The 10,354-nt window shown below is 44.6% G+C and overlaps 1 protein-coding gene across 14 annotated transcripts in view; it reads left to right on the forward strand.

Moving 5' to 3' along the window:
* Depdc5 (DEP domain containing 5) overlaps positions 1-10,354 on the forward strand; it is a 123,884-nt gene that overhangs the window by 89,203 nt on the left and 24,327 nt on the right. For 13 of the 14 annotated variants that reach the window (XM_005396337.2, XM_013520345.1, XM_005396338.2 and 10 more), the window contains 2 exons: positions 6,825-6,976; positions 9,897-9,974. In XM_005396337.2, coding sequence (XP_005396394.1) covers positions 6,825-6,976; positions 9,897-9,974 — 230 coding nt within the window. The remainder of the gene's footprint in view (positions 1-6,824; positions 6,977-9,896; positions 9,975-10,354) is intronic. The other variant, XM_013520355.1, reaches the window with a different exon arrangement.

A 10,354-nucleotide genomic window follows, 5' to 3' on the forward strand; every position in this document is an offset into this window, starting at 1 on the left:
TGGTGTCCTGGAACCAATCCCTAGCGGATACTGAGGGGTGACTATTGCTATGATGCCAGATTATAATGTTAATTTAATGCATGCATCTCTGCTTTAGTGACCACTCCTTAGCCTTGCTTCTTCTTCTCTCCAGCCTAACAGGGACCAGAAAACACAGTGTGTCATAAGCTCTTGATAAAAAAGGGGGCTGCATGTTCAAAGACTGTCAGCATGTAAGCCCTGGCCTCACTGTGCTTACTTCTTCCTCGACTAGCTGTGAACCCTTCACCAACCGCACTAACCTTTCCCAATTTGGGTTTCTCATCTGTAGAATGGGACTCGTAGGGTTGCTCTGAGAGTTTGAATGAGATGAAGTACCTTTGTGACTAGCTCGGACCCTGCTCACAGTGATTCTCCATGGTGTCTGTGTATGAATGAGGGACAGAGATGGAGGAGGGGAGCAGGGTAGCAAACCAGTGAATGAGCTTGACTGAGTCAGTGAGCACCTTTCTCGTGAGTGTGTGTGTAGAAAGGGGGTTGAACTAGTGACACGGCTGTCTGAGTCACTTTCCTGTGTTCAGGACACAATACCTGACACCCACAACATAAAGGAGGAGAGGTTTGTTTGCCTCACAGTGTCCAGAGTTCAGTCAGCTGGCTCCAGGTAGCAATGGCATGGAGGAAGGGTCTGGCAGAGGACAGCCGCTCGTTTCATGGCAGCCAGGAAGCAGAAAGAGAGGGGAGGGATGAGGGTCAAGAATACAGCCTGGAAGGCCATGCCTCCAGGGACTTGCCTCTAACCAGGCTCCACCTCCTGAGGGACATTTGGCTTCTGAATGCATCAATGGATGAGTACAGCACCCCGTGGTCCAGTCACCTTCCGTATACATAAGACTTTCAGGGAACATTTCAGATCTAAACCGTAACATTCTCCTACCTTTTCTAACTCTGATGATCCTCCTGGACCTTGGAAAGTAGAGAAGTCATCCAGCTCTTCCTGAGTTGCAGAGCTGTTGCCAGGGTTTTCACCCCTCAGAAGGGCTGTTGTTGAGAAGGGGTTCCTGTTGGCCAAGTTTGGGAGGGAAGCTGTTACCCAGACCAGTTTTGCTAAGGGAGAGAGAGTAAAGCGGATAGAAGTGCACAGAGTGTTCCAGGTAACAGCTATGAGCCAGTCCTGAGAAATGGTCCTTTATGCCACCAGGTCATTCTGATAATAACCACCTTGTCACAAGCCGGGCGTAGTGGCGCACACCTGTAATCCCAGCCGTTGGGAGGCTGAGGCAGGAGGATCGTTGTGAATTTGAGACCAGCCTTGGTTACACAGTGAGCTCAAGGCCAGCCTGATCTGCATAGCATAGCAGCTGTTGCTGAGACGGGGTTCCTGCCTTATTGTTTTGTTTATTTTTGTTTTGTGTGTCTGTCTGCTCTTCTGTCTGTCTGTCTTCCTGACCACTATCTCAGAGGTAGTATTTACTGAGCATCTTCCATGTGCCAGGGGCCAAGCTAGGTGGTGAAGAATCAGTAGTATATAAAACAAGCATGGCAGCTGTCTTCTTGGAGTTTACAGCCTCGTGGTAAAGAACAGCATTTGTGAAGTCCCAATCATACAGATACAAAGTAGAACTGCCGAGAGGTACTGAAAAAAGAGGCCCTGGAGCTATGTAAGTGTATGACATGGGATTTGACTCAGCAAGTGAGAACTGAAGAGGCACAGTCAGAGGAGACAGCAGGTACTGAGACAGGGACACAGTGGGAAATCTGGCACAGTGCCGCGTAAGAATATAAGAGCGAGGAAGAGGAGAGGGTAAGGACGCCACGGAGGTAAACCCTTCACTGTCAGCTAGGCTCTTACCTGAAGTCTGTGTGAAGGCTTCTGCTAGGATTGGAATGGTTAGTCCAGTCCTAAATGTTCCCAAAACATGCTCAACCTTGTTGTGTTCTTTAAATGTTTGAATTGTGGGAAATACTTAAAAAAGGAAATTTCATACAAAAACCCAAGTTTCTGCTTTGTGTTCTATGTAAGCTAGACACTGGAGTTGAGTTCCTGTCTAGCCATAATCATATGACCATGCAGCAGCCTACCTCCTTTCCCTTAAGGAAAAAAAGGGAGAGGTGCCAGAGTATATTACCTACACCCCCTGAACACACTATTATTATTTTTGGTGGTGTTGCTAGAGATTGAAGCAAGGGCCTTGTGCACACTAGGCAGGTGCTGTGCCACTGAGTTATACCCCCAGCCCGGTACGTGTTTTTGTTTGTAACCTTTGCTCTGGAGCCTGCTGTTCCATAGGACTTCCTGCAAGGAAGTGTTCTTCTGCATTGTCCAGCACAGTGGCCCTTAGTCTCTCATAGCTATTGAGCTACTTGCAGTGTGGCTAATATGGCCCATGAAATGAACGTCAAGTTTTATTTTAATTTATATCTAAACAGCCATTACAGCTAGTTACTGTAGTATTGCCTGGTGCAACTCCAGATGTTAAAAATGTCTTGGATCAGAAAGTACTTAAACCATAAGTCTACACTTTTTTCTACACTGGTTTTCACTGGATTTTCTCACGTATTTATCTCATATGTGTACTTATTGGTAGCCTCATATTTTGTGGATAACCATTCACAAAGGGATTAGGAAGGGCGTGTGGAAGAAGGAGGGAATATCTGCAGAAAACATATATTTCAATTGAAATAGCAAATACCAAGCACCTGCTGGGTATAGAGCCATGTCAAGTGCCATGAAATATGCAGGAATGAAAGAAACTTTTATTACTATTTTTTTCTTTTCACTATTGGGGATTGAACCCAGGGCTGTTGCACTGAACTATATCCCCAACTGAGCCATTTTTATTCTTTAATTTTGAGGCAGGGTCTCACCAAGTCACTGAATTGCCCAAGCTTCTTTTGGGCAACTTTAGCTTTTCTGCCTCAGCCTCCCAGAATGCTGGGATTACAGTCATGTGCCACAGCACCTGGCCTTGATGAGGATTTCTTAATGTGTATCGTATCCCCCTGATGGTACACTATGAGGGCAGGGAGAGGGTTTTTATTTGTGGTATTCTTTTCTTCCCTGATACCATAAACCTTGGAGAATGTCCAGGTTGTGGGCCTGCCAGTTGTTCTTAGGCCCTCCTGCTCACCTTCAGGGTATAAAGGATTCTGCCATGGGTCCCTTTAGGGTCCCTCTGTCTCCCTTTGTTGTTATACTCATGTTTCCTCCCGTTTACCCCTATGTATTGGGGATTGAATCCAGCTGAGGCCTTCATACTGAGCTATATCTCCAACCCCTGTTTATTTTACTTCATTTCAAAATTTTTTTGTTTTGAGAGACATTGTCCCTCTAAGTTGCTAAATTGTCCAGCCTGAACTTGAACTTGTGATCCTCCTGCCCGGGCCTCCCATTGTGCTGAGATTATAGGCATTTACCATCACCCCCAGCTTTTCTCTCTTCTTTTGTGTTGGGGATTGGACCCAGAGCCTTGTGAATGCTAAGCATGCCCTTAGCTACATCCCAAACTCCATTTCCTTGTTTTTTATGACCTTGATAGTCTTAGGGAGTATTCTATAGAATGATAGTCCCTAAGCAAGGATGTAGTTAGTATCCCACTTGAGCAGCAGAGCCAGGGTATCCTATAGAATGTCTCCAAAATTGGTTTTCCTGATATTTTTCTCATTGTTAGTTAGAAATTTTTTTTTTTTTTAATATCCTAGAAGTGAAGTGCAGTGTCCTCATCACAGCATATTGAGGGTATATGGGACCTGCATGACATCTCTGTGATGGTAACCTTCACCACTTGGTAATGTTGTATTGCCTGGTGTCTCCACTATGAAGTTGTTATTTTTCCCCTTTTATACTTTGTTCTTTGAGGCATGTCACTATGTTTAGTCCACTCCAAAGCCAAAGAGGAGGGAGAGAGTTTTCTACATATGTTAAATGGAACGCTTCTGTAAGGAAGATTTTAGATGGGTTTATTAAGATAAAATGCATTATAAATGGATACCTGCCAAGGAGCTTGTCTCTTTACCAGCCTTCTACTTGAGGTGACTGCTGTTCTGTTCATCCAGCTTGCCCTTTTTGTTTACTTCTAGTCTTATTTTAAAATGTTACCACTGGCTGAGCATGGTGGCACCTGCCTATAGTCCTAGCTACTCAGGAGGCTGAGACAAGAGGCTTGACTCAAAAACAAACAAAAAAAAAGTACCACCAATAACAAAAAGTAAAAGTGCTGGTGATGTAGCTCAAAGCTCCTTAGGTTCAATCCCAGTACTTGGAGAGTGGGGTTACTTCAGGTGGATGGTGGAAGTAAATGCAGCCTCCAGAATAAACATGTGCCTAGGTGGGGGAAGTTCAGGAAATGAAAAAATAAGATAGGGCATAATATAATGCCTTGTAAGGTAGCTAGAGTTTTGTGCTAAATTTGGGTCTGACTTCCTGTAGCCAAAGAAATATGGAAAACATCTGTTCCAAGATTCAGAATGGTCAAAAAATGAAGACAAATCAATTCTTCAGGAGAAGCATAACTTTTTCTGATACTAAGATCTGCGAAAAATGTGCAGTCTCATGAAAGACAAATTTGTGCGATAAAGAGCAGGGGTCAGGCAACTATGGGGCAAATCTGGCCCACCATCTTGTTTTTATAAATAAGGTTTTATTGGAACAGAACCACATCCATTTATTTACATATTGTGTGTAACTGCTTTGATGCTGTCATGTGCAGAGTTCAGTAGTTGTAACAGAGACTACACGGTCCATAAAACCTAGTATATCTATTATGGATTGTTTATAGAAAATGCTTGCCAGCATGTGACTTAAAGGGTAACTCCTTAACTGCACACTACCAAAGTAAAGAATCATTAAATCTGTGGGACCGTCCCTCAGGTTAAGCTGGTAGAACAATCCTCAGGGTATAGTACATGAGAGAGAACTCCACTACAGGGCCCTAGAAGGCAGGGCTTATGAGGCATTGTTATGCATATAAGAGCTGGGTCTAGTTCCCCTCAGTTAACTTGTTCTAATTCAATTTTAGGGCGTGACACCTGTTTCTAAGCCTTAGTGGTTGTAGCCAGGTGGTGACTGGCAATTACAAGTTGCCTTTTGCTGCACTTCTCAGGATATTTGTGGTACCCCAAAAAACCTTTTCCTCACCCCCAAATCATTGAGCCTGCCTTAAGAGAGTTTAATGGTTCTTTTATAAGCGGAGATGATTCTATCCCCCAAGGGACATCTGGTAACCTAGTCACACCCGAGGATGTAAGTAGGAGTTGCGTTTAGTGTGTAGGAGCCAAGGATGCTGCTCAGCATCCTGCAGCGCACAGAATAGTCCCCCAAACAAAGATTTGATCCCCAGTGACAGTAGTGCTTGACCCAGATACTTTGTTTTAGAAAGATTAATATTTATATCCTATAACAAAATATCTGATAATACAAGACTCCATTTTGGAAGTAGTATCCAAGAACCACAAGTTAAGAGCAATATACTTTTCTTGAAGTGCTCCAGAAGGAGTAGTAATTCTCTCCATATATATTCTGTGGGCTGCACCTTTTGATGAAGTTGCAGGGTTTCTAGGTGAGCAGGGCATAGTCCTGTCCTCTAGGGCCCTTATAGCAAATGAGGCAGATGTAACACTATTGTATGAGGCAAAACCTGGCAGCTACCAAGAGAGATTCATAGAAGTCCAGTTGTTAGCCACCAGGGTGGAGTGAGCCAAGAAGCATTTTGCTAAGGAGTAGCATTTAAAATGGCTCTTCAAGACCAAGGGGTTTTTAGCCAGTGGTTGTGCGGAGAGGAATCCCATGGTTTACAAGCAGGATGTGATTTGGCTGGAAATGCAGATGAATGGTAGGTGGTGTGGTGAGATCACAGAGATGCAGATTTCAGAGTTACAGAATAATGGGATTGGAGCTATTCTTTAGGCAGATGCAAGTAGAGGTAGCCCACAGAGCTTTTAGAGGGAGAGGCTGCAGTAGTAGGGCTGGTTAGGAGATTGTTTCAGCTGTCCCTGGTCAGAGGAAAGTCGGCATTACTTAGATAGAGGTGAATCTACAGAGGGGAGGCCACAGGGCCTGGCTTCTCTTTGTTTTTTTTATTTTGTTTTGTTTTTGTCTTTTTGAGATAGGGTCTCACTATGCAATTCAGCCTGGTCTTGAACTCATTTGGTAGCCCAGGCTGGACTCGAACTCACAATGATCCTCCTGCTCAGCTTCCCTGAGTGCTGGGATTACAGGCGTGGGCCACCACACCTGGCTCTGTAGGCCTCTCTTTGAATACAAAGCTGAAACAGGTATCAGATGCCTCTGAGGTTTGAGCCTGGGCAATTAGAAGGCTAAATATTCACTGACAGATATAGGAAAGGAGGATTGGGGTGGAAAATGGTGAGTTGTGGCAGGTGGAGGGTGGCCACAGTGATGTTTACCCATTTGTCTATAGGTGTAGTCTCTTGCCCTCCCCCAGCCCCATAAGGAGCGATTCTATTTCTGCAGCAAGTTTTCTTTAGTGTAAATCTTGTGAGTCAAGTGATGAAGTCTCCTTGGTCCTGAGGATTTATTATGAGCAGTTGCCTCCCATCTGCCTTGTTTTGAGGGTGGGCATCCCCCTTTGGCCCCAGAAAACAGTGTACTGGGTATGGTCTCTAGATTCCTTTAGCTCTTCTCCCTAGGACCACTGGGGCCTGGGAATGAGAGCAATGGAAAGGACTATATACGTAAGTAGCTTTGAGATTGAGGGGAGGGATATTGGTTTTATTTGTTCGTTTATATAAATGCTTGTTGATTGAATAAACTAGATCAGCTTCTTTACTGTGTTTCCATGTTGGTTATTTTTGGATCCAGATACAAATTTTTAAATCTTGTACAGGTGTCTGTGGACCAAACAGTTGCTCCAGTGTTGGATAGCACCAGTTTGGGGGTAAGCACAGGCCAATCCGTGGACAGAGGCAACAGCCAGGCTTTTGGGAACTCCCAGAACATAGAACAGGCCTTCCCCTCCACAAACTCCAGTGACAGCAGGTGAGATTCAAAATGACTAAACTTACTATCCCAGGGGAGAGGGGTGGTGGTCAGGACAGTCTAACCTTAAAGGCTACTGAGACTGGGAATCCAGAGCTATGGGCCAAGTTTTGATTCTGCCACAAATCATATGTGGGACCCTGGATGATTCCTTCCTCACATTTATATGATGGACTGATTGGTGTCCTGTCTTCCTCACAGAATAGCTAATAGGTTCCCTCAGAGACATAGAATAGTGTCAGTATTGTGTCTGGACAAAGTGTGAGGACTTCAGAAAAGGGGCCCCAGCCAAGTCTGTGCTAGTCACCATGATACCCAGAGCATAATGCCTTGCACAAAATAGCGTGCAGTCAGTAAAGAAATGAACAGTGAATGAATGAGTCACTCCTTGTGGCCAACCATGGCGATTTTCTTCCCATTCCAGAGTATCCAGCGGGAAAAGAAGCAGGCTGTACCTCATTTGCTTGAGAAAATATTCTTGCTTTTCTGGGAAAAGTTAATTAGTTAAAATTTTTAATCAACACATAGTATATATGTTTATAGGCTACTATGCCCTAGCTTTATAGGCTGAGGTCAATTCAGAATTCTTTTTTATTTCCTTCCCAGCTGTTTGCTGTGTAATGCTGCCCAGTGTGTTCTTGCTTCACTGTACTGACTAAGTGATCTAAAAACTTGACTTCTGCACCCCTCTCCCTGAGAGCAGAAGGTTGTTGTAAATTCTATGCTGGCTTTACCTCTGCCTCACTCACCACAGCATGTTCATTTTGGCCAGTGAAGGTAGTGATCAGCTCAGTGCTGGATGTCTCCCCTGTGTCTCCTCTTAGGCCCAAGTCCCTGTGAAGTCCCTGGAAGGCTTTTTGGTTCTGGCCATGGAGGAAATCAGAGGGGCTGCGCTGTGTGTGGGAAGGAAGTAAAGTTAAAGAGAGCAGAGTCCATTTCATAGGGAATTGAGCAGCAGTGGATACTGCTGCATGGAATGGGCTGCATTTGAATGAGCTGAGTTCTGTGCCTCTGGAGGTTTTCATGCAGGGAAGACAGCTGCTTGTCCAGACTCACTCAGCAGAGACCCAGGGTTAGGAGGAAGTTCATGCCAAAGGTCCTTGAAGGTTTTTCCAACCCCAGTGTTTTGAAATGCTGCAGTGAGTCCTCCTCCAATGAGCAAGCAGAAGGTGTGGGATGGAGGCAAGAAAGAGGTTTAAGAAGTTTGAAAAAGCTTCTGAATAACCCCCAGAATTGGCCCAATTTGGTGTGGCGGGTGGCCGCTAAGCTGCTGAGTATTAAGCATGTTTTAAGGGACTGTCTTACTGTCAAAGAACTTGGGTAGCAGGTCATAGAGAAAGATCTGGGCTTTGGTATATGGCTGATCTGGATTCAAATCCAGACCCTGATACCTGCCAGCCCTTTGACCTTCACCAATTCTTTTAACCAATCTGAGTTTCATAGAGTCAGAGTTACTGTTAATATGTTTAGTATTGTTTACCATTTGGGGGTTCATGTATTATCAGTCCTGTCCTCAGCATTATGCCTTACAACTACCCTGAAAAACTAATAGTCTCATCCGTTTTTCAGATGAGGAAACTAAGGCCAAGAAATGCCAGAGGTGCTATAGCTGGTTAGTGATGATACTGGAATTCTGTCCCCCAGACTCTGACTATGATTATCCAGTGCTCTCTGCTCAAGATTAAACAGTGACATGGGAAAGCCTTTGGGGAAAACCCACAGTGGCCCAAGGAATGACTTGAAAATGGCTGGGCCTAAAGCATAATGCTAAAAGAAGAAGCGCTTGTTGTGGATGGCTGTGTTTAGACGCAAGTCCACTTAGAATTTTGTGTTTTTTTGAGATAGGTTCTAAAGCTGGCCTCAAACTCACGATCCTTCTGCCTCAGCTGCCCCAGTACTTGGATTTCAAGCATGCACTACTATGTCCAGCTTTTTTTTTCTTCTCTCCTCCCCGTTCCTCCCCTCCCTTCCTCCCTCCCTTCCTTCTTTTCCCTTCCCTTCCTTCTCCCTTCCTCTCTTCTTCCCTCCTTCCCTCCCTTCCTTCCTCTTCCCTCCCCCCTTTCTCTCCCTCTCCTTCTCTCTGCACCCATGCAAACAGCACAGTTGCCGCTCAGTATCTATGAATTGGTTCCAGGGCACTGGTGGATACCAAAATTTGCATATGCTCAAGTCCCTTGTATAAAATGACATAAAATTCACATATATCCCACATATATCATCCCTTCCTTGCTTCCTTCCTTCCTTCCTTCCTTCCTTCCTTCCTTCCTTCCTTCCTTCTTCCCTCCCTCTTTCCTTCCTTCCCTCCCTCCTTTTCTTTGTTTCTTTACTTTTTTCTTTCTTTTCTTTCTTCTTCTTTCTTCCCTCTCTCTTGTCCCTCCTCCCTCCTTCCCTCTCCACTCTCTCCATTCCTCTCTCTCTCTCTTTCTCACATATATTTTATTTTATTTTTCTTGGTCTTTTTGAGACAAAGTCTTGCTATGCAGTTCAGGCTGGCCTTGAGCTCACTTAGTAGCCCAGGCTGGCCTCGAACTTGGAACGATCCTCTTGCCTCAGCCTCCCAAGTCTCACATATATTTTAGAAATAGGGAACCCCCAGGATGTCAATTCCCAAATTTGTTTTTAGAATGCCTTCAGTATCAATAATGTCCATAGGCCCCGGGGGTATAGCTCAGTCGCACAACACCTGCCTAGCAAGCCCTAGGTCCTCAGTTCAAATCCTAGTACCCACAAAAAACAAAAATAATACAGCACATTCTTGAGATTCCTTTATCAAGGATCAGTGTGAGATAAATTCTAAAACAAAAAAAAAATAGTGTCCATCGTATCCTGGTTTCTGTCTTCATAAAACATAGAGTGTTCCTAATGTTTGTGCTCTTGACCATGTGTGTGACCTCTTGCTTTGTTACACTCTGTACTACAGCTCTCAGCAGCAGGCAGTGAGTTCCTTGACATCATCCTCCACCCTGGTAGAGATCCTAGAAGCCATGAAGCACCCCTCGTAAGTGACTTATCGCGTGCATGGTGCTGGGCCAGGAGGTTTGGGAGGCTCCGGGAGGCCTATGCCGTGGTAACGTTCAGGAGGTGTGGTTGGGTGGGTCCCAGCTCTCTCTGCTGCTCACCAGCTGTGAGATTGAACTGTGGCCAAGTTACTTGACTGAGCCTCTGTTAGCTTGTTCATACGATGGGGATTTATTAGCATTATTTCTTTTGTATTATTTTTCATTTTCTTTTTTCTTTTTCTGTTTTTACAATGGGATTTTTTATTTATTTATTTATTTATTTATTTTTTGGTTTTTGGTTTTTCTCCGGTACCAGGAACCGAACTCACGACCTTGCGCTTGCCAGGCAGGCGCTTTGCCGCTGAGCTAAATCCCCAGC

This window comes from Chinchilla lanigera, unplaced genomic scaffold (assembly GCF_000276665.1).
Source record: "Chinchilla lanigera isolate Chin_1 unplaced genomic scaffold, ChiLan1.0 scaffold00054, whole genome shotgun sequence".
NCBI lineage: Eukaryota > Metazoa > Chordata > Mammalia > Rodentia > Chinchillidae > Chinchilla > Chinchilla lanigera.